Consider the following 24359-nt stretch of genomic DNA (forward strand, 5'->3'; position numbering starts at 1 on the left):
AAATGTTTTTTCAATATGTAGTTCCCTTCTCAAAACATAAATACATTTATCAAAACTATTATACCATCAAAATTGCAAATACATTAATCAAAGAACATGACTGCCTGCAAAACGAAACCATACATACCCCTTGAGTCTCAGCAGATCAGACAAAGTTAGTCTGTGTTTAAAAAATCCCAATCGATCGATATATTTTCTTTGCAGTCACTAAATCAGTGTTCCCCAATTTGAGGCCCTCTTGGGATTTTATTTGGCCCCCCCAAGTTTTCTGAGCAAAAAAAATCATAAATCATATTTGTTTATTATTTAAAAGAATTGGGGGGACATAAAAGACTATAAACACACATGCAAACCAGCTCCAAGTGATTTTAATTTTGGAAATTGTTTTAATCAAATATAGTTATTGCGGTCAATTTGCAGTCTACACATAATTTGTAATTATGTTCCGGTCCACTGACCATCAGCTCAAGAAAAAATTGGCCCTAGTCTGAATGTAGTTGAAAATCCCTAAATTATGACGATCAAAATTGGAAGTACAACTATCCAGAAGTGCAGAATTATGGATAATTACTCTTCTTGCATATTTCACCAAACCATTTCATACACATCAAATCAAATATTATTTGTGATTAAAAAAAGCACATTGCATGTAGGATTCATTCATCTGTATCACACAATCAAATCAAATCAAATTGTATTTGTCACATACACATGGTTAGCAGATGTTAATGCGAGTGTAGCGAAATGCTTGTGCTTCTAGTTCCGACAATGCAGTAAGTAATAACCAACAAGTAATCTAGCTAACAATTCCAAAACTACTACCTTACAGACACAAGTGTAAGGGGATAAAGAATATGTACATAAAGATATATGAATGAGTGATGGTACAGAGCGGCATAGGCAAGATACAGTAGATGGTATTGAGTGCAGTATATACATATGAGATGAGTATGTAAACAAAGTGGCATAGTTAAAGTGGCTAGTGATACATGTATTACATAAAGATGCAGTAGATGATATAGAGTACAGTATATACATATACATATGAGATTAATAATGTAGGGTATGTAAACATTATATTAGGTAGTATTGTTTAAAGTGGCTAGTGATATATTTTACATAATTTCCCATCAATTCCCATTATTAAAGTGGCTGGAGTTGAGTCAGTGTGTTGGCAGCAGCCACTCAATGTTAGTGGTGACTGTTTAACAGTCTGATGGCCGTGAGATAGAAGCTGTTTTTCAGGCTCTCGGTCCCAGCTTTGATGCACCTGTACTGACCTCGCCTTCTGGATGATAGCGGGGTGAACAGACAGTGGCTTGGGTGGTGGTTGTTCTTGATGATCTTTATGGCCTTCCTGTAACATCGGGTGGTGTAGGTGTCCTGGAGGGCAGGTAGTTTGCCCCCGGTGATGCGTTGTGCAGACCTCACTACCCTCTGGAGAGCCTTACGGTTGTGGGCGGAGCAGTTGCCGTATCAGGCGGTGATACAGCCCGACAGGATGCTCTCGATTGTGCATCTGTAGAAGTTTGTGAGTGCTTTAGGTGACAAGCCGAATTTAGGTGACAAGCCGAATTTCTGAGCCTCCTGAGGTTGAAGAGGCGCTGCTGCGCCTTCTTCACGATGCTGTCTGTGTGGGTGGACCAATTCAGTTTGTCTGTGATGTGTACGCTGAGAAACTTAAAACTTACTACCCTCTCCACTACTGTTCCATCGATGTTCCATCGATGTGGATAGGGGGGTGTTCCCTCTGCTGTTTCCTGAAGTCCACAATCATGGATTGTCAATCAGCTCAGAACGCACCCTTGTGGGGCCCCAGTTTTGAGGATCAGCGGGGTGGATATGTTGTTGCCTACCCTCACCACCTGGGGGCAGCCCGTCAGGAAGTCCAGTACCCAGTTGCACAGGGCGGGGTCAAGACCCAGGGTCTCGAGCTTGATGACGAGCTTGGAGGGCACTATGGTGTTAAATGCCGAGCTGTAGTCGATGAACAGCATTCTCACATAGGTATTCCTCTTGTCCAGATGGGTTAGGGCAGTGTGCAGTGTGGTTGAGATTGCATCGTCTGTGGACCTATTTGGGCAGTAAGCAAATTGGAGTGGGTCTAGGGTGTCAGGTAGGGTGGAGGTGATATGGTCCTTGGCTAGTCTCTCAAAGCACTTCATGATGACGGAAGTGAGTGCTACGGGGCGGTAGTCGTTTAGCTCAGTTACCTTAGCTTTCTTGAGAACAGGAACAATGGTGGCCCTCTTGAAGCATGTGGGAACAAGAGACTGGGATAGGGATTGATTGAATATGTCCGTAAACACACCAGCCAGCTGGTCTGCGCATGCTCTGAGGGCGCGGCTGGGGATGCCGTCTGGGCCTGCAGCCTTGCGAGGGTTGACACGTTTAAATGTTTTCCTCACATCGGCTGCAGTGAAGGAGAGTCTGCATGTTTTAGTTGCGGGCCGTGTCAGTGGCACTGTATTGTCCTCAAAGTGGGCAAAAAAGTTATTTAGTCTGCCTGGGAGCAAGACATCCTGGTCCGTGATGGGGCTGGTTTTCTTTTTGTAATCCGTGATTGACTGTAGACCCTGCCACATACCTCTTGTGTCTGAGCCGTTGAATTGAGATTCTACTTTGTCTCTATACTGACGCTTAGCTTGTTTGATTGCCTTGCGGAGGGAATAGTTACACTGTTTGTATTCGGTCATGTTTCCGGTCACCTTGCCCTGATTAAAAGCAGTGGTTCGGGCTTTCAGTTTCACGCGAATGCTGCCATCAATCCACGGTTTCTGGTTTGGGAATGTTTTAATCGTTGCTATGGGAATGACATCTTCAACGCACGTTCTAATGAACTCGCTCACCGAATCAGCGTATTCGTCAATGTTGTTGTCTGACGCAATACGAAACATATCCCAGTCCACGTGATGGAAGCAGTCTTGGAGTGTGGAATCAGATTGGTCGTGCCAGCATTGAACAGTTGAAAATTCCACAATCCAATTCCATGTATATACAAAGGTTGGTTTGCTCAGAGTTTTGTAGACTTTCCATTTTTGCACAGAAACCCAATCCACAATAGAATAAGGAAAGGTGAATATAATGGAGGAACACAAATTAATTTATTGGCCTTAATTCACACAAAAACAAGTCTCTGTAATGGAAGGTCACAATGTTGGAGATGATGACTTAAGAGTCAGTGATTGTATGATTTAGAAACAGTGAACACAATTGCACACATTTATTTTCTGATGAAAATAATGTGTTATATTCTGTGAAAAAAACACTTAACAGTGTATTTTGTTTTCAATGATGACATTTGTATTTAATGTTTTGCAAAAGGTGGTCGAAGATATGCAAGTCAGATACTAAGATGAAGAAAATTATCATAAGTTCTGTGAATGTACCGTATTTGAGCATTTGATCATTTCTGTTCTACTATAGATACGTTTCAACACAGACGCAACAATTGCTTGTTTGAGATTGAGAAAAACGAATGACCGAAAGGTACTAAAGTGTGTAGTGTATTACAAAATTCTATGGTAAATGCTACACGATTGAGGGATACTGCAGTGCGTATTATAGTATTCTACAGTATACTACAGTTCACTACAGACTGTATAAATCTATAGTACAAGTGCTATAGTATTCTATAGTAAACTGTTGTATTTTTATGTGAGGTAGTAGAGTAGAGTAGTATAGGGTCCTGTGTGTTAACGCCAGTGTGTGTTGAATCATTTCATTCGTCAGGGGTGCCAGGCAGGCAATGCCAGCGGGCAACTCACCCTGGATTTCCTGTGCCAGTCCGAACCGCAGTCAGTGGCAGCTTCGGATAACTCTGTCAGCTGCTCTGAGGAACGCACAGTCTTTGCTGAGCGAATGGGTGCCCTCAACTTAAGCTGGCTCCTCCTAGAAGGGAAGCTGGGCAGTCAAGTGAGTATGACAGCGAGCCAAATAAAGCCAGGCTCAATATTGTGACAGCCAATCAAATGAAGGCTTTTTACCATCTACACAAGATTTAAAAAACAAGGAATCAGTACTTTACTAAATAAAGGTGGAAAGCTGCCAACTGCAAATTCCAAGAGCAAAAATATACAGTGCCTTTGGAAAGTATTCAGACCCCTTGACTTTTTCCACATTTTGTTACCTTACAACCTTATTCTGAAATTGATTAAACCGTTTATTTCCTCATCAATCGACACACAATACCCCATAATGACAAAACCAAAACAGGTTTTTTAATTTTTATAAATTGTTTATATTTTTATAAATATGACATTTACCTAAGTATTCAGACCCTTTACTCAGTACTTTGTTGAATCACCTTTGGCAGTGATTACAGCATTGAGTCTTCTTGGGTATAACGCCACAAGCTTGCCACACCTGTGTTTGGGTAGTTTCTCCCATTTTTCTCTGCAGATCCTCTCAAGCTCTTTCAGGTTGGATGGTGAGCGTTGCTACACAGCTATTTTCAGGTCTCTCCAGAGATGTTCGATTGGGTTCAAGTCCAGGCTCTGGTTGGGCCCCTCAAGGACATTCAGAGACTTGTCCCAAAACCACTCCTGCATTGTCTTGGCTTAGGGTCGTTATCTTGTTGGAAGGTGAACCTTCACCACAGTCTGAGGTCCTGAGCGCTCTGAAGTAAGTTTTCATCAAGGATCTCTCCATACTTCTGCTCCGTTCATCTTTGCCTCGATCCTGACTAGTCTCCCAGTCCCTGCCGCTGAAAAACCCCACAGCATGATGATTCCACCACCATGCTTCACTGTAGGGATGGTGCCAGGTTTCCTCCAGACGTGATGCTTGGCAATCAGGCCAAAAACTCCAAGCCGCCTGTCATGTGCCTTTTACTGAAGAGTGGCCTCTGTCTGGCCAGAATACCATAAAGGCCTGATTGGTGCAGTGCTGCAGAGATGGTTGTCCTTCTGGAAGGTTCTCCCATCTCCACAGAGGAACTCTAGAGCTCATCAGAGTGACCATTGGGTTGTTGGTCACCTAACCAAGGCCCTTCTCCCCCGATTGTTCAGTTTGGCCAGGCGGCCAGCTCTAGGAAGAGTCTTGGTGTTTCCAGACTTCTTCCATTTAAGAATGATGGAGGCCACTGTGTTTTTGGAAACAGTCAATCCTGCAGAAATGTTTTCGTACCATTCCGCAGATCTGTGCCTTGACACAATCATGTCTTTGAGCTCTACGGACTATACCTTTGACCTCATGGCTTGGTTTTTGCTCTGACATGCACTGTCAGCTGTGGGACCTTATATAGGGAGGCTCTGTAAAGACAGGTGTGTGCTTTTACAAATCATGTCCATCAATTGAATTTACCACGGGTGGACTTTAAAGTACAACTTTCAAGTTGTAGATACATATCTAGGATGATCAATGGAAACAGAATGCACCCGAGCACAACTTCGCGTTTCATAGCAGGGTCTGAAAACTTATGTAAATAAGGTATTTCTGTTTAAAAAATAGATACATTTGAAAAATGGGACATTTTAGAATAATGCTTTAACTTAACAAAATGTGGAAAGAATCAAGGGGTCTGAATACTTTCCGAAGGCACTGTATATTAAAAAAATGTTGGCCAGGAGTGTCAATTGAAGCAGTTTGCTTTTCTTAGAGTGGCATGTGTCTGGATCGTCGAGAGAAACAAAGGTCCAACGTTGACCACGTAACTCAACCCCTGACAGGGCTGGTATCAATACCATTTCAATTCAGTCGATTCAGGAAGTGACCTGACATTTCCAATTAAAGTTTTCCATCATGAGTTTACTGAATTGAAATGGAATTGTCCCCAACCCTCGTGTCTGTATCATACCTATGGTTTTCAGGTGCACCAGGCTGAGGAGCTGTTCCGCATCTGCACAGAAAGAGAGAAGCGACTGCGACGGGTGCTCAGCTGGGCTGCGGGGCTGAGAGAGAGGCTGAGGGAGTGGCAGAGACCTGTCAGTCAGACTCAGGTGTACAAGGCCCTGCAGGAGTGGGAGGTATGGAGAGTTTTAACAAGCCAGAACAAGGGACATGGATACTCCACTGCATGCACTGTATGTAGATGGGGACTTCATTGAGTAAATAGTGTGTGTGTGTGCGTGCGTGTTTGCGTGCGTGCGCACGGGTGTGTTTGCGCATGCCTGAGTGTGTTCATTTCTTTATAGAACAGTTGACAAAAGGTGACTTCCTCTCTCTGTTCAGGCTGTGGAGGAGAAACTGAAAGACGTGTGTGTGGAGGTCGAGGATCTGGTCCGCGACACCTGGTCTGCAGACACAGTCACCCAGGTCTGCACAGACTTAAACCAACAGGTGACTAACACACACATCGACACAGGCCACAAGTTTACTAGTTAACTATGTTTTTTTGTTAGTCAAATATGGTTTTGTTTGTTAATTAACTATGGTTTAATTTGTTAAACTGAGACTCAGTGATATGACGTTGCCACTTGCAGCAGCGCAGATACAGTGCCTACCATTACTATTTAGTGCCCTTGGATTTTTTCACATTTTGTTGGTTTACAAAGTGGGGTTGAAATGGATTTCTTTTGAGATCAGAAAATTATATACATTTCAGTAGTATTGCACTCTGTAAACATGATTTTTGAATGACTGCCCCATCTCTTTACCCTCCACACCCAATTATCTGTATGGTTTATCTGTATGGTCCTTCAGACGAATAGTATATTTCAAGTACAGATTCAACTACAACGACCAGGGAGCTTTTCCGATGCCTCGCAAGAAGGGCACTGATTGGTAGATAAAAACGCAGACACTGAATATCCCTTTGAGCATTAGTTATTATTTAGGCTTTGAATGGTGTACCAATACACTCTATCACTACAAATATACATGCGTCCTTCCTAGCTGAGTTTCCGGAGAGGAAGTAACCGCTCAGGGATTTCACAATAAGGCCAATGGTGATTTTAAAACTGTTACCGAGTTTAATGGCTGTGATAGGAGAAAACGAGGATGGATCAGCAACATTGTAGTTACTTTACAATACTAATCCAAATGACAGAGTGAAAAGGAGGAAACCTGTACATAATAAAAATATTCCAAAAATGCATCCTGTTTGCAACAAGACACTAAAGTAATACTGCAAAAAATGTGGCAAAGGAATACACTTTCCTGAATACAAAGCCATGTTTGGGGCAAATCCAACACAACAGATCACTGAGTACCACTCTCCATATGTTCAATCATGGTGGTGGCTGCATCATGGATATGCTTGTCATCAACAAGGACTGGGGAGTTTTTCAGGATAAAAAGAAACGGAATAGAGCTAAGTACATGCAAAATCCTAGAGGAAAACCTGGTTCAGTCTGCTTTTCACCGGAGACTAATTAACCTTTCAGCAAGACAATAACCTTAAACATAAGGCCAAATCGACACTGGAGTTGCTTACCAAGAAAACAGTAAATGTTCTGAGTAGCCAAGTTACAGTTTTGACTTAAACCATCTTGAAAACCTATGGTGAGACTTGAAAATGGCTGTCTGGCAATGATCAACAACTAAATTGACAGAGCTTGAAGAATTTTGAAAATAATAATGGGCAAATATTGCACAAGCCAGCTGTGCAAAGCTCTTAGAGACTTACCCAACAAGACTCGCAGCTGGGGGGCGCTAGAGAGTGTGCTATGGAGTAGACGTGCTTTGCTAGAGCTCCGCTCCATTTTGAAACAAATTAGTATTTATCTTAACCTCTCACGAACTATAACTTCAAACAAATATGACAAAGGGAAAAGGCACCAGAAAAGGGAGAGCTAAACAAGATAATTTGAATGAGATAGACAACGAACCAATTTCAACGTCGCCAACCCACGAGGAGTTCGCTGAAGAGGCTAGCTTCCAAGAGTTCCCCACAGAGCCTATGCAAAGTGACATACTGGCTGCCATAAACTCTCTAAGCAAGAAGGTGGACACAAGGTTGGCTGATATCTCAAAGAGTATTGGAACTTCGGCCGAAACTGTGAAGGCAACTCAGAGAAGGGTGCATGAGGTTGAGTAGACGACAGTCGATCACGAGGCCAGGCTACAGGACATAGAGAAACAGTGCACAACGTTCAAAAATGACAAAACCCTGAAAGCCCGACTGGAAATGCTTGAATCGCATTCAAGACGCCAGAACATCCGAATATGTGGCATCCAGGAGGACACTGAGAAAGGGAAGCCCACTGAATTTGTCTCGGAGCTGATACCGGCCCTGCTGGGGAGTGAACACTTCAAAATGGCCATCCTGATCGACCACGCACACAGATCGCAGGCAACGAAGCCGGCCAAGGGCGGGCCACCAAGGCCATTCATTGTACGGCTGCACTATCCCCAGACCAGGGATCTCATCCTCAAGCTGGCTAGTCAAAAGTTCCCCCTTAACTTCAACGGAGCCAGGGTGTCTTTCTACCCAGATCTTACCTTGGAGGTGAGGAACAAACGGAAAGAGTATGATGAGGTACGCAACAAATGCGGGGCGGCCAACATCCGATATGGATTCCTCTTCCCAGCCCGGTTTAAGGTGACAGTCGAAGGATCAACACGTACGTTTGACAACCCAAAAGAGGCCGATCTGTTCTTGACAAGCAAGCTCCCTGGCTGAGGATACAGAACGGCTGTGTCAGCCGGCTAAATGACCAAATACAGGCCAGGAATGTGTTTGGATTTCCGGCCTATGTCTTTTCGATTAGAAGATCAGAATTTGGGACTTATGATTGGTGAGATGTTGTGGCTAATATAGCATTGTTTGGTACATCATGTTTTAGCGCCACTCACCTCCTAACGTGAGAGTTAAGTGTTATTTAATATTAGCGTATATGCAAAGCATCTATAGACGACGAGTTAGTTCAAGCTGTATGTCTAGACACCCTAAGGTTTGTGTGTTAGCCAAGGAGTGCTTCGTTTGGGGAAGTCACTCAGTAAAGGGACGGGAGGGGGGATGGGGTATGTGTTTTATGTTCACGCGTATTATTAGTACAGGTGGTATGACAAGCTCCCGCACGGCGGGACGTTTTTCTTCTGAGTTTTGTATGACAGCAACAATTTGCTCTAAAATAAGAAATGCCACATAGTGACAGAGCACAGAGTAGACCAGGTGGAATAAAGATAGTCAGCTGGAACTGTAATGGCTTTGGGCATGTGGTGAAACGAGCTAAGGTTTTTTCTCATCTTAAATCACTGGGAGCTGACATAGTGCTTCTTCAAGAAACTCATATTAAACGCTCCGCTCAGGCCAAGCTACGAGTCGGCTGGATCGGTCAGATATACCAGTCTAACTTTGATGCAAAAGCGAGAGGGGTAGCAATCCTGATAAGGAAAAACATTCAGTTTGTTTACTCATCCTCGATTTCAGATCCTAATGGTCGGTATATTATTGTGGCTGGTACACTGAATTCGAAACCAGTAACCTTGGTCAATTTATATGGACCCAACTTCGATGATCCATTAATTTTTTCAAAGGGTATTTAAGAACATACCAAATATCTCGGATACAAGTGTTATTGTTGGAGGGGACTTTAACTGTACGTTAGATCCTCTTTTAGATAAACAGCTATCAAGGTCACTTCAACAATCAAATGCCAGTGTCTGTCTAAATACATTGATGACAAACCTTAACATTGTCGATATTTGGAGACTGACGCACCCAACAGACAGGGATTACTCTTTCTTTTCATACGTTCATAAATCATATTCCAGAATTGACTATTTTTTGTTGGACTCCAAACTAATTTCAGCAGCTGAGTCGGTTACCTATCACCCTATTCTAATTACGGACCACTCTCCTCTGTCCATGGTGCTGAAACTCCACAATATGTCGACAGGTCGGTGACCGTGGCGCTTAGACGCAAACCTGCTGAAAGATGAGGCTTTTTGTCAGTATTTGAAGGAGCAGATTGCCTTTTTCCTCAGAAATAACGACACGGGGGATGTTGACGACTCCACCCTTTGGGAATCTCTAAAGGCTGTGATTACAGGGTACAGTATTTATTATACATCAGAGAGGAGGAAACGCGCCAATACTAGGCTGAGAGAAATTGAAAGAGAGTTAGGGGAACAGGAGAACGTTTTTAGGACGAATTCCTCGTATACAGTCCTTGAGAAGATCACAAAGTTAAAATATGAATACAATACCATCCTTTCGAAACGGGTGGACTCTTTACTTGCTAGAACGCAACAAAGTTATTTTGAAATGGGTGACAAACCACATAAATTATTAGCAAGACGGCTAAGGCATGTACAGGCATCTAGAGCTATTCACAAAATAAAAGACAAGAAGGGTAAAATAGTAACAGATCCGCAGGATATTAATAAATGCTTTGCGCAGTTTTACTCAGAGCTATACCAATCAAAATGCGATGCTGATCTACAAACTATGGAACGCTTTCTCGCTGAATGTGAACTTCCTAAACTAGACAGGGGGCAGCTTCTGCACTCGATGCAGGGATAACTTTGGAGGAAATTAACACAGTGATAGCACAATTTCCAAACAGCAAGGCCCCTGGGCCCGATGGATATGTAATATAATTCTATAAGAAGTACTATGCCAGTCTATCTCCACTTATGTTGCGAATGTTTAAACAATCCAAAGAAAATGCCAAACTCCTGCAAACACTGTATGAGGCTACAATAGCACTGATCTTGAAAAAAGATGGAGATGTCGTCTTATCACCCGTGCCGTTACTCCCCATAGAAAACAAGGTGTTGACAAAGATATTGGCAAACCGATTGAAAACATGCATTTCCGACATCATACACCCTGACCAGACAGGTTTTATCCTGGGCCGACATATATACTACAATTTGAGACGCCTTTTCAACGTAATGTATCATGATCATAAGGTTGAGGCAGTGGTAATAGCTCTTGATGCAGAGAAGGCGTTTGATCGGATTGAGTGGAAGTTTATGATGTCAGTTCTGGAGCACTTCGGGTTCGGAAAGGAATTTATTCATTGGAAAATAATTATTTATGCATACCCGATGGCGTCCGTGGCAACCAATCAAGAAATGTCGCAGTCATTCCGCTTGTTCAAGGGGTGCCGACAGGGGTGCCCTATTTCGCCTGCTCTCTTCGCTATAGCCATGGAACCCCTTGCTACTCTCATTCGGGCATGTGCCGATATAGCTTCTGTTAAAATAAAGGACACACAGCACAAAATTTCCCTATATGCAGACGATGTTCTTTTGTTTTTGTCCAAGCCTAAAACTTCTATTCCACCCTTACTTAACTTGATAAACACATTTGATTCCTTCTCTGGCTACAAGATAAACTGGCAAAAAAAGTGAGCTGATGCCAATATCACGGCCTGTGGATATGCAATTTCTGCAATCTACCCCGTTTACAAGCCTTGGCATTGTAGTGACAAGAGACCTTGATCAGCTATTGAAAGCGAATTGGGACATGAAAATATATCAGCTTAAACAAAATTCCAATGTCTACCCAATTTCATACCACAAAGCTATTTTAAGAAACTGGATTCAATGGTAACTCCATTTTTATGGGATAACAAGGCAGCCAGAATTTTAAAGAAGCATTTACGCAAGTACAAAATAGAGGGGGGCTTTGGCCTTCCTCACTTTAAACTGTATTATTGGGCTGCTAATCTGAACATTGTGTCTTTCTGGAGGGAAAGTTTACCTGCGATGAGACAGAAGGATATGCCTGCATGGCTTTTGACTGAGCAGGCCTCCTGTCAACGTTCCTCACTCCCTGCACTTGTTAATAGCTCATCATATGTGAAAAAATCCACTTATGACTCTAACCCAGTCATTTGTCATACGCTTAGGATCTGGAAACAGATTAGGTATTTTCTTAACATACCCACTGTATACATTGACAGCCCGACTTGCCTGAATCATGCTTTCCACCCCACATTGGATGATGTGGTGTTTTCACAGTGGAGGGAGAAGGGGCTCACAACAATTGGTAATCTATAAATAGATGGTCAGTTAGCTTCATTTCAACAATTACAGGGAAAGTTCAACATGCCAACAACACATTTTTTCAGATACGTCCAAATCAGGAATTTCGTAAGGACATATATCCCACAGTATGGCATGAAGCCAAATAGTCCTACATTGGATAGCTTGATCCTTGTCAAACCCCAATCAAAAGGGTCGGTCTCTAGACTGTATGATGTGCTACAGGGCCACATAGAGGTATCCACAGACACCATTAAAAGGGCTTGGGAACAAGAACTTGGGTCAGAAATGTCAGATGAGGACTGGGTAGAAGCTCTCAGGAATATAAACCACAGTTCAGTCAATGCCAGACACAAACTTGTACAGTTTAAGGTGATACACAGGTTACATTACTAAAAAGTAAAACTGCATAAAATATTCCCGGACACCTCACCACTGTGTGAGAGGTGCAAGCAGGATGAGAGGACGTTGACCCACTTATTCTGGACATGTCCTAAGTTACATGTTTACTGGGCTCTCATTTTTGATTACTTATCTAGAGCCTTTGATCGAGTTCTAGCCCTAGACCCATTGACCGCTCTGTTTGGTACAGTTGATGGGAATAACCACGAAGGGAAAGCTGTCTCTCTTTGTACTCTATTAGCCAAAAGGCTCATATTGCAATTTTGGAAACTGTAGACTGTACCCACCTTTGAAATGTGGTTATGGGATTTAGGGAATGTAATACATATGGAAAAGATTCGATACAATACCTCCAATAGAAGTCCAATGTTTTACAAAATATGGCAGCCGATACTGGATAAATGGTCTAGTCCCGCTTCATAACTGGGTTGACGATCTGCTGCTACTCTGTGCTGTACTCCACTCAATATTTATTTTTGGCTTAACTACACTGCTTGTAATGACTATATGATGTCTTCTTATACATGTACCACCTAATAGGATTTGGTTTTATTTTGTGTATGTGTGAGTTAAGTTTTGTTTTGTCCTCTAAATTGGCCATCCCATTCAACAGTACAATGAATGTCATTGTTAGTATTGCTGTCTTTTTTATTCGATTTTTTATTGTAAAAGAATAAACATATATTTTTTTAAAGACTCGCAGCTGTAATTGCTGCCAAAAGTGTTTCTAACATGTATTGACTCAAAGAGGGGGTGAATACTTATCTGATCATGATAAAAAAAAAATAATAATAATTCTCCATTTGAATCCCCACTTTGTAACACAATAAAATGTGAAGAAATCCAAGAGGGGTGAATACTAATGATAGGCCCTGTATTCAGCATGATGAGCATGATGCAAGTCTTTGCTCTCACACAGTCAGACAGACTATCTCCGCATCTGCACCAGTGCACTTTACGCTGCTGCAAAGTGATAGCTATGGGGTCAAAACAGAGGAGAAGTTTAGCCTCATACTTCAATGCTCTTAGTTGTTGTGGAAATCGACTCAATATTGCTGTTTACTTCATGCATGATTCTATCTTTACTCATGGTTTTATTTGTTATATGTGCCCATATAAAAAAACTAGGGGAAAAACATTTAATGGTCATTTCATGCTGGGTTGAAAGAGAAGCCTGCAAACACTTGAGTCCTCCAGGACCCCATTGCTGCCGCGTTTCCACTGCTCTGGCATGTGTCATACAATATGATATATAAGGGTTTTACACACTACTGAGCTAATCTGAGTCGAGCAAAACCAAGCTGTACTCAGCAGACCTTGCTACACATCTACCATAGTTTCTGGAACCATACAGAACAAGTCATTGTGAAAATTAAATATCCAAGCCAACACAGCTTGTTTTGGGTCAGCATGAAAGTGTGAAAAGGGCATTATCAGTATTTTCTTCCAACCCTACAGGTTGGGAGCCTGAGGCCTGATCTCCAGCGGGTTCTGGTTCAGTGGGGCCAGTTTGAGAAGGAGCTGGGTGATGTTTCATTCTACACCACTAAGCTGCGCTGTGGTCTGGAACACAGCAGTGGTCCCTTCCTCTCCTACCACCAGGTCAAAAGGCATGTGGAGCAACTACAGGTGAGTGTGATGAAGTTGTCAACCATATAAGAAGAGACATATCAAGGGGCGGTTCCCATAGAAATGCCTGAGCACGCTATCTTAGCATGCCATGACCGCCAAGCTAGCTATGTTATCCACATTTAGTGCACACAGTGCGGTACAGGACAGGAAAGGAAGTCATTTTTGAAAGGAAGTCATTTTTGACAAATATGGAAATGTGTCATTCTGTCACTTTCCCAGCTATTTGTTGAAGACATATTCAGCTACTTAAGAAACTGACTCAAAGCTAGCTTATGTATTGCGATTCAGAGAGAACCTACCAGCAAGGGACAAGTTTGTCATTGGCAACCAGCTAGTTAAAATCCTGCCCTAGTCTGCTAAACAGCCGATACAAGAAGTGCTCGTCAGTTCCGACTGTTTTGAAACTTCTGTCTCAAACATTAACCACTGATACAGTGCCCCGATATTTTACAATCCACTGTAATGGTAGATGAATATGAATTAAAAGATGATTGAAAGAGATACCACAACTCTAACCTTGAGCTACTGTAGACAACCCAAAATTGTGGGTATAGGACATGTGACATAAACACATTGTGTGCCAGATGTATTGGAAAGCCTATATCTTCCTAACATGTAAAGCTACCAAACCTAAATCTCCCATATACAGCGTGCCTCAAAACTGTAGGAGATTTTGTCATTAAATGCTCTTTGGTTTGATGAGTTGGAAAGGGAGTGTTTGTTTACACTATGACGTTTCTCTGTCCATAGTGCCTCCAGGAGGAGGCTGGGATGGCGGCGGAGATGTGGACTGCTCTGGACCAGTCGTACGCAGGCTTGTCGGACACGATCAGTCCTGGAGCGGCCCGACTCCTTATTGAGAGACTTGAGGAGGAGAGAACACAGTCAGTACCACCGCTAACTGGACCTTTAAAGGGGCAATCAGCAGTTGAAACAATAACAAAGCGTCATCCCTGCTCCTGTTCCAGTAAAAAGCTAAGGGATAAGGCTGGAGAAATGTGACCAGACTCAAATCCATAGACAGAGCAATAGATGCAAGGACTGACCATCCATAATATCAAAATTATAGTTTTAACCATGTTTTGTTTACATTTATTTTGTTTACAAATATTGGAATAAAACAAACTTAGATTTGGGGTTCTGTTGGGGTACAACAGTTTAACTAAGCTCATAAGGCATTTACAAGTTATATTCGTCAATAATCAATACATTCAAAAATGGATGTAGAAAATGCAGATTGTCCTTTTAAGGTGGACATGGCAATTTGACATAATCAAACAGCAGGGTCGTGTTTAGTAAGCACGAAATGGAAGAAAATATATTTAACAATGTATATATGTATATAACAATAACAAACATTTGCTGTTGTTTTCCATTGAGAAATCAAACATGGGTTTCAAATACTTAACTCGATTCAAGTACTTTATCTGTGCATGTTTGAGCTTGCCCAGCTTTAACTAAAAACAGAAAAAACCCAAAACTGCAAACCTCGCCCATCTAGCACTCCAAGCAGACTCAAACAACGCTCCAAGTACTTGACTCGATTTTTCAAGTATTTCCAACCAAGGTCTGACAGAAAACTGCCAAGACTGCCACTTTAATAGGGAAATTAATGTTTTTTTTGTTGAACTGTGGTAAACACAGGCTTAGGATATCTTATACGTTTTGTTCTATGAGATCATCTGCATCAGCTAACAACACTTTTTGTGAATTTTGAATCATTTTTGTAATCAAAACAAATAAGTATTTTGTTCGAGCTGGTAAGCCGAAAGCTAACTAGCTTTTTGGTGGACTCGTGTAGAGTAGACTAGTTTGTGTGGTCGGCATAAACTAGTGACTTGAAACATTTTGCGACTAATGTTGTAGTTTAATTTCTCTCACAGTTAGCAACTGACTTATTTTAAGCACATGAAGGCTTCATAATTCATAAAGCATGTCATATTGCTTTGTAAATGGCTAGTGAAAACCTCTAAAACAAGATGCCTCAGTTTATTTAAAAAAATATTGGCGGGCAGCCCACTTTGTTGTTGTTTGAAACGCAGATTGCCCCTTTATTATGTTTAAAACACTGTCGCCCCCTGTCAGGTGGAAGGCGCTAGTGCAGGAGGTGGATGAGGAGCTGCTGAGAACTGGGGATCTGCTGTCGTTCTGGGGGGAGTACAACCGTCTGTACGAACAATGCTCCGTCCGCCTGCAACACCACCAGGAACAGTGGGGGGCGCTGCTCAGCTTCCTGTCAACACCATGCCACTCCACACAGGACCTGGTCGATGCCATCAAGGTGAGTGCCACTGTCACTCAGGTTGGGGTTAATTCTAATTAAAGTTTACTGAGTGTACAGTGTATTAGAAACACCTGCTCTATCCATGACATAGACTGACCAGGTGAATCCAGGTGAAAGCTATGATCCCTTATTGATCCACTTCAGTCAGTGTAGATGAAGGGGAGGAGACAGGTTAAAGAAGGATTTTTAAGCCTTGAGGCAATTGAGACATGGATTATGCATGTGTGCCATTCAGAGGGTGAGTGATCAAGACAAAATATTTAATACCTTTGAGCGGGGTATGGTAGTAGGTGCCAGGCTCACCGGTTTGAGTGTGTCAAGAACTGTAACGCTGCTGGGTTTTTCACGCTCAACAGTTTCGTGTGTGAATCAAGAATGGTCCACCACCCAAATGACATCCAGCCAACTTGACACAATTGTAGAAAGCACTGGAGTCAACATGGACCAGCATCCCTGTGGAACACTTTCGACACCTTGTAGAGTCCATGCCACAACAAATTGAGGCTGTTCTGAGGGCAAAAGCGGGTGCAACTCAATATTAGGGAGGTGTCCGTAATGTTTTGTACACTCAGTGTGTATATAGCTTCTTCTTTTCAGTTTATTGAGTTGAGTTTTATTTTATTATACATGGCAGCTGAATTGAGTATACATCAAGAAAAAAAAACAAGTAAATGTCTATAAGTGTGTGCGCTAATCTAGAAAGTTCAGAAGTCCGATGTTATTCAGTTCAAGCACTTTGGATGGTGAGTGGAGTAGAGAAAATATTTATGGTCAGGAGGAGGCAGCATCTCAGTCACAGCCAGGGAGTCAGAAACAGACAGGTCCGTAGCGTCATCATCGCCGACCCCAACGTCCTCTCCGTGCTTTGGGTTTCGTAGATCATTTTCTATTCCTCCAGCACTACCATTTGTGCAGCACCCACTTGAGTGATGCCACTGCTGCCACACATTTGGTAACAGTCAGAGTAGTTGACAATCTTCACTACTGCAAGCCCTTTCCAGTAATGTAGTCCTCTCCCGTCTCGAGTCACTTGCTTTTGTGATGTTGAGGCATTCAAGCAACAACAGTCCCATTCAAAGCTAATGTTAGCTAGCCAAGCCAAACTGCCAACAGTCTTCAAACTCATTCAGATACATACATTCTAAATAAAAAATGGGTCAAAACACGACTCAGTAACCGATCAGAAACAAAAAGCGGATCAAAAATGAATAAAAAACACTTATAAACAAAAACATTATTATAGAGGTTGCCTCATGGCCAGTGTTGGGGTTGTTACTCAAAACAAATAAAAAAATATGACCTATTACTCGTTACTACTTTCAACAATAATACTCTATTTATTACTCCATGTGAACAGTTATTAGTATTTACCGCATCCTCACTAAATGTAAACAATGTCACCAACACAAGTAAATATTATTATGTTTTAAGTAGGCTATGTGCATTAGGCCTGCAGATATCAAATCCCAGGGCATTGATGGCAAGGATATGAACACTATCTAAGCATTTACATCAACGTCAACATTTCCCAGGTTAGTAGTAGAGTGTCATAGAAACAGTTATCCTCTCCTTGCAAGATGTCCAATGACACAGTCAGAGGCTTCATGACTGCAATATTCCCTCAAGAATTTATACTCAGTGATGCATTTTACCCCCAGGTGAGAGCAGAGAATGGTCAACTCTGCGATGGGGAAATGCTTTGTTTTTTACGCTTCTACCATTTTCCATCCCCCTCACTAAAAACAGTTAGTAGTACTGGGTGCTTGCGTAAAACAGGAACTTGGTGAAAGGACGTCAACCTCGGGCCGAAAACAATTACCTAGAATCCGATTATGCTTATGGTGCGCCATGGCAAACACTGTGTATTGAGAAGTCATTGAAAATATATACAGTACCCTTCAGAAGTTTGGACACACCTACTCATTCAAGGGTTTATCTTTGTTTGTTCTATTTTCTACATTGTAGAATAATAGTGAAGACATCCCAACTATGAAATAACACATATAGAATCATGTAGTAACCAAAAAATTGTTGAACAAATCAAAATATATTTTACATTTTATATTCTTCAAAGTTATCACCCTTTGCCTTGATAGCTTTGTGCACTCTTGGCATTCTCTCAACCAGCGTCACATGGAATGCTTTGTTAACAGTCTTGAAGAAGTTCTCACATATGCTGAGCATTTGTTGGCTGCTTTTCCTTCACTCTGCGGTCCAACTCATCCCAAACCATCTCAATTGAGTTGAGGTTGGGTGATTGTGGAGGCCAGGTCATCTGATGCAGCACTCCATCACTCTTCTTGTTGGCCAAATAGCCCTTACACAGCCTGGAGGTGTGTTGAAAAACAAATGAGAGTGATGGAGTGCGCAAACCAGATGGGATGGCGTATCGCTGCAGAATGCTGTGGTAGCCATGCTGGTTACGTGTGCCTTGAATTCTAAATAAATCACTGACAGTGTCACCAGCGTAGTACCCCCACACCATCACACCTCCTCCTCCAGGCTTCATGGTGGGAACCACACATGGTGAGATCATCCGTTCATCTACACTCTGTCTCACAAAGACACGACGGTTGGAACCAAAAATCTCAAATGTGGACTCATTAGACCAAAGGACAGATTTCCACTGGTCTAATGTCCATTGCTCGTTTTTCTTGGCCCATGCAAGTCTCTTCTTGTTATTGGTGTCCTTTAGTAGTGTTTTCTATGCAGCATGAAGACTTGGTCCATGCAGTCTCCTCTGAACAGTTTATGTTGAGATGCGTCTGTTACTTGAACTCTGTGAAGCATTTATTTGGACTGCAATTTCTGAGGCTGGTAACTCTAATGAACTTATCCTCTGCAGCAGAGGTAACTCTGGGTCTTCCTTTCCTGTGGCGGTCCTCATGAGTGCCAGTTTCATCATAGCGCTTGATGTTTTCTGTAACTGCACTTCAAGAAACTTTCAACGTTTTTGAAATTTTCCAGATTGACTGACCTTCATGTCTTGAAGTAATGATGGACTGTCATTTCTGTCTGATTATTTCAGCTGTTCTTGCCATAATATGGACTTGGCCTTTTATCAAATAGGGCTATCTTCTGTATACCACCCCTACCTTGTCACAACACAACTAATTGGCTCAAATGCATTAAGACAGAAATAAATTCCACAAATTAACTGTTAGTAATGCACACCTGTTAATTGAAATGTATTCCAGGTGACTACCTCATGATATAAGGTGAATGCACCAATTTGTAAGTCGCTCTGGATAAGAGCGTCTGCTAAATGACTTAAATGTAAATGTAAGCTGGTTGAGAGAATGCCAAGAGTGTGGAAAGCTGTCATCAAGACAAAGAGTGGCTACTTTGAAGAATCTCAAATAAAAAATATGTTTTGATTTGTTTAACACTTTCTTGGTTACTACATGCTTCCATATGTGTTATTTCATAGTTTTGATGTCTTCACTATTATTCTGTAGAAAATAGTCAAAATTAAGAAAAGCCCTTACATGAGTAGGTGTGTCCAAACCTTTGACTGGTACTGTATATTTTTAATTATTAAGTTGCCATTTCAGTTTACTTCCTGAATTGACTGACTTCAATTCAAATTGGACCACTACAATGTCGCAATTACCATATAATTACATGTAGAACACTACAATTGCAACTGAATCCTAGCAACCAATGTCTTATGTCAGATAGCTCAACAATTCCCTGGAGGTCGGTGGGTTCCCCAGATAGCATATGATAGCAAAATGTGTATAATTGCAAGACATTTACTTCAAAGCTGCAAAATGTTCTCTCATCTTCATGCAAAAATGTGATAAAAGCATGACGTTAGCTATAAAACAGCACATGTATGTCCCTGCCTAATGGCAAAAAGTGTTGCAGGAAATTAGCTTTAAAACTGCAGAAAAATTCTTAGCCTCATGACAAAATGTGTAGAATTGTAACGGCGTTCGTCTGTTGAAAGAGAGTCGGACCAAAATGCGGCGTGGTGGTTACTCATGTTCTTTAATGAAAAAATGTACGATACATGAACTAACTTAAATCTACAAAACAACAAACGAAACGTGAAAACCTATACAGCCTATCTTGTGACAACAAACACAGAGACAGGAACAATCACCCACAAAACACACAGTGAAACCTAGGCTACCTAAATATGGTTCCCAATCAGAGACAACGAGAATCAACTGACTCTGATTGAGAACCGCCTCAGGCAGCCAACCTATGCTAGACACCCCTACTCAGCCGTAATCCCAATGCCTACTAAAACCCCAATACGAAAACACAACAAAAATAAACCATGTCACATCCTGGCCTGACCAAATAAATAACGAAAACACAAAATACTATAAGACCAAGGCGTGACCAGAATAGCATTAGAAAACGGCATGTTTTTCTAATTGCACCATGGAAACATGTGTTGAAATGCAGGAAGTTAGCTGATTTTCCTGCAAAACAATTATGAGAAACAAATTAATGACTGTTACTGTCACTCAAGCTTTCACATTACTGTCTCCTTCCCTATGCGCTTGTGTAGGCTTGATCTAATCTATATACAAATAAAGTGCCTTCAGAAAGTATTCACACCCCGTGACTTTTTCCAAATGTTGTTGTGTTGCTTCTTAGGGCTAAGAGTCCCGCTAGCGGGACAACTTCCAGTGAAACTGGAGGGTGCTCAATTCAAATAAATAATCTTAAAGAATATCGATTTTAAACATTTAGGTACTGTCACGGTAGGGGATTTTGCTATAGGACTGTTAAGGTACCCCCATCGAGAGTGATACAAGTCGTCTCACTGAAGTTCTTATGTCACCCGGCTAACAGGTGACTCACAGGTCCGTCGGACTGAGCTGGTTATGTATCCTGCCCTTTATTCAGAGATTAGCCTTGTGTGATGCCGTTAGGCTTGTTTCGGGATCCTAGATAATATCAATCAGACTCAGAGTACCAGAGTACCTTGTGTTTTACTTTCACTTTCCCTTTGTATGCTCTTATATCTAGACTCACGCAATCTATAACTTGGTTACGATTTACAGTCTATGTCCGTCGACTAATACTACTTGAATATGAATATAGAGGATATCTGTTACAATAACATGATTATTCTGTCCAAACCGTTATGTTGTCTTTAGTGTAGAAACTAGTCTTGTTCCCCTAGAACGGGAGTTTCAGAGGTGTTCTCTCCCCTAGGGTTTTGGGGCTAGTTTATACTTTTTATTCGATGTTTGCAATTCACACAGTAGTACATGTTATTACAGTTTCTTTTTGGTCCTTAATCTATTACATCAACAATCATCAAAACACTTGAACTCTTAATGCCTCATACATGTATTACAACAAGCGGTTAATTACCTTAGCTGACCTAGTTGGTTCCCAAAGAGTATGTTCTTCAACTCACAATTTCTCTAGAGGTGTTATCCAATCACTCAGTTGTACTATGATTCGCTGAATCTTGTTAAAAGGCTGTGTCGAGATCAAGACCCTTCGTAACACCACTGATGCTGTGTATCTACTCCAGTTACGGAGTGGATTTATTAAGCAATGGGAGTGGACAGGGTAGTCTCTGTTCGTCTCTTTACAAAATCCAGAAATCACAAATTACAATTGTTCTAGAGTATGAGAGTCAGATATTACCTTTTGGGGTGATGATAGGTTGAAATATCACGAGCTGCCTGTCAGTGATAAGTCAAGTAGATCTATCATGCCCTCTTAATGAAGGCATTCTTCTTATATACTATTTTCGGGACCCTGTCAGCCTTAGCGCTGACTCACATTCTAATCTTGCGGCGAGCTATTCCTGTAAAGGGTCAGTGTGATATGTCAGTGTGATAGGATCAGTGTGATATGTCACTGTGAATATATTACTAATGACAGTGCCTATGTATCCTCTAAGTATCCTCTTGCATCAAATTAACCCAGTCACATTCTACTGTGGGTTTAGCTTTTTCTTGTTTTGTCGATGACTCGCCTTCTTCCTCATCTGGGGGCGGTACTTGAACGTAAGGTATCTCATCGAACCAGTTATTTGGCTCCTACTTAAGAGGTGGAGCCAGTGGTGAAGGTGTGGGCGGATCCAGTAAAGGAGGTGTCATCAGAGCCCTTTTTTTGTGCTACAGCATCAGTACATATGTGTCTTATATCGGCTGAAAGATTAAATTCTTGTTCATTAAACTGTCTGATTTACAGCAGCTATTACAGCGAAAACATGCCATGCGATTGTTTGAGGACAGCGCCCCACATCAAAACATTTTTCCACTGGCACAGGTTTCATACATTCACAAATAACAATTAAATATTCACTTACTTTTTGAAAATCTTCCTCTGATTTGTCATTCAAAGTGTCCCAGCTATAGCATGTAGTGTCAGGGCCTGAGCTACAGGCCGTTTACTTTTGGCACGTCATTCAGACAGGAAGACAAGAAAAAAAAGGAGCCCTAAGAAGTTTAAACATTTATGAAAAAATGTTGGTCACTGGCCTACACACAATACCCCTCGAAGTAGAATCATTATTATTCTTATTTTTTTTCAAATGAAAAGCTTAAATGTTTTTTGTCAGTAAGAATTCAAACCCTTTGTTATGCTTAACAACTCACATAATAAGTTTCATGGACACTGTGTGCAGTAGTGTTTAACATGATTTTTGAATGACTGCCTCATCTCTGTAACCCACATATACAATTATCTGTAAGGTCCCTTAGTCGAGCAGTGAATTTCAAACACAGATTCGTTATAGACTGGGGAGTTGGACCAGGACATTAATTCACCTTTCAGCAAGAAAATAAACCTAAAACACAAGTCCAAATCTACACTGGAGTGGCCGAGTTTCAGATTTGAAAATGACCTAAAAATTATTGTCTAGCAATGATCAACAACTAATTTGACAGAGCTTGAATAATAAAAACTAAAAAAGAATAATGGACAAATATTGCACAATCCAAGTGTGGAAAGAGAGACCCAGAAAGACTTACAGCTGTAATCACTGCCAAAGGTGCTTCTACAAAGTATTGACTTATGTAATTGTTATTTATTTCATTTTCAATAAATGTGCAAAAAATTCAAAAATCATGTTTTCACTTTGTCATTATGGGGTATTGTGTGTAGATGGGTGAGAAAAACAAAAATATAAACGCAAGATGTAAAGTGTTGGTCCCATGTTTCATGAGCTGACATAAAACATCCCAAATATGTTCCATACGCACAGAAAGTTTATTTCTCTCAAATGTTGTGCACAAATTGCTTTGCAACCCTGTTAGTGAGCATTTCTCCTTTGCTTAGATAATCCATCCACCTGGCAGGTGTGATGCCAACGTTGTGAACGTCCCAATGCCATTGTGGCGTTGGGGTTATGGTATGGGCAGGCATAAGCTATGGACAACCAACACAATTGCATTTTATTGATGGCAATTTCATGATGAGATCCTGAGGCCCATTGTGATTCCCACTGTTTTAAGGTATATGTGACCAACAGATGCATATCTGTATTCCCAGTCATGTGCAATCCATAGATTAGGACCTAATGAATTTATTTCAATTGCCTGATTTCATCATTTGAACTGTAACTCAGTAATATCAATGAAATTGTTACATGTTGCGTTTTATTTTGCTTCTGTATATTTAATACAAATTGTATTCAGGCTTTAACACAACAAAATGTGGAATAATTCAAGGGTACGAATACTTTCTGAAGGCACTTTAGCAGACATTTGTATCCATAGCGATTTACAGTAGTTTATGCATACATCCTCATATGGGCAGCCCCAGCGGGAAACAAGCCCAAGATGTTGAGAGGCACGCAGGATCTGAGAGGAATAGTTTTCTAACTTTACAATCAGGAAAAATGAATGTGTCAAGGGTAGTCCTGGGTAGTCAAGGTGTAATTTTGGACTTGTGAACACCTACACCTTATTTTAACACACTCCTGTTCACACCTATCCAATCCTCTCAGATCTCCACAAGTGGTTACTGGTTATGGGCTAGTTTTGGATTGGGCATAATATGTGGTAGCAGGGTTTCATTACCATTCTAACTCCAGAAATTCCAACTCTCCCCTTTGCTCTTCCCTCTGTATTGCCCTATAATAAAAAATAAAAAGGTGGGTCTACACTGTAGACTCCTCTTGTCTTGTCTCCACTTTGAAGAAGGCAGGGAGCATTCTGTCCCGGAAGTGGGGATG

At 41.4% G+C, this 24359-nt stretch overlaps 1 protein-coding gene across 7 annotated transcripts in view; it reads left to right on the forward strand.

Moving 5' to 3' along the window:
- LOC123990855 (nesprin-2-like) overlaps nucleotides 1-24359 on the forward strand; it is a 253676-nt gene that overhangs the window by 165759 nt on the left and 63558 nt on the right. For all 7 annotated transcript variants that reach the window (XM_046291782.1, XM_046291785.1, XM_046291783.1 and 4 more), the window contains 6 exons: nucleotides 3733-3915; nucleotides 5811-5966; nucleotides 6172-6279; nucleotides 13741-13911; nucleotides 14665-14798; nucleotides 16000-16195. In XM_046291782.1, coding sequence (XP_046147738.1) covers nucleotides 3733-3915; nucleotides 5811-5966; nucleotides 6172-6279; nucleotides 13741-13911; nucleotides 14665-14798; nucleotides 16000-16195 — 948 coding nt within the window. The remainder of the gene's footprint in view (nucleotides 1-3732; nucleotides 3916-5810; nucleotides 5967-6171; nucleotides 6280-13740; nucleotides 13912-14664; nucleotides 14799-15999; nucleotides 16196-24359) is intronic.

Source organism: Oncorhynchus gorbuscha, linkage group LG12, assembly GCF_021184085.1.
Source record: "Oncorhynchus gorbuscha isolate QuinsamMale2020 ecotype Even-year linkage group LG12, OgorEven_v1.0, whole genome shotgun sequence".
Lineage (NCBI taxonomy): Eukaryota > Metazoa > Chordata > Actinopteri > Salmoniformes > Salmonidae > Oncorhynchus > Oncorhynchus gorbuscha.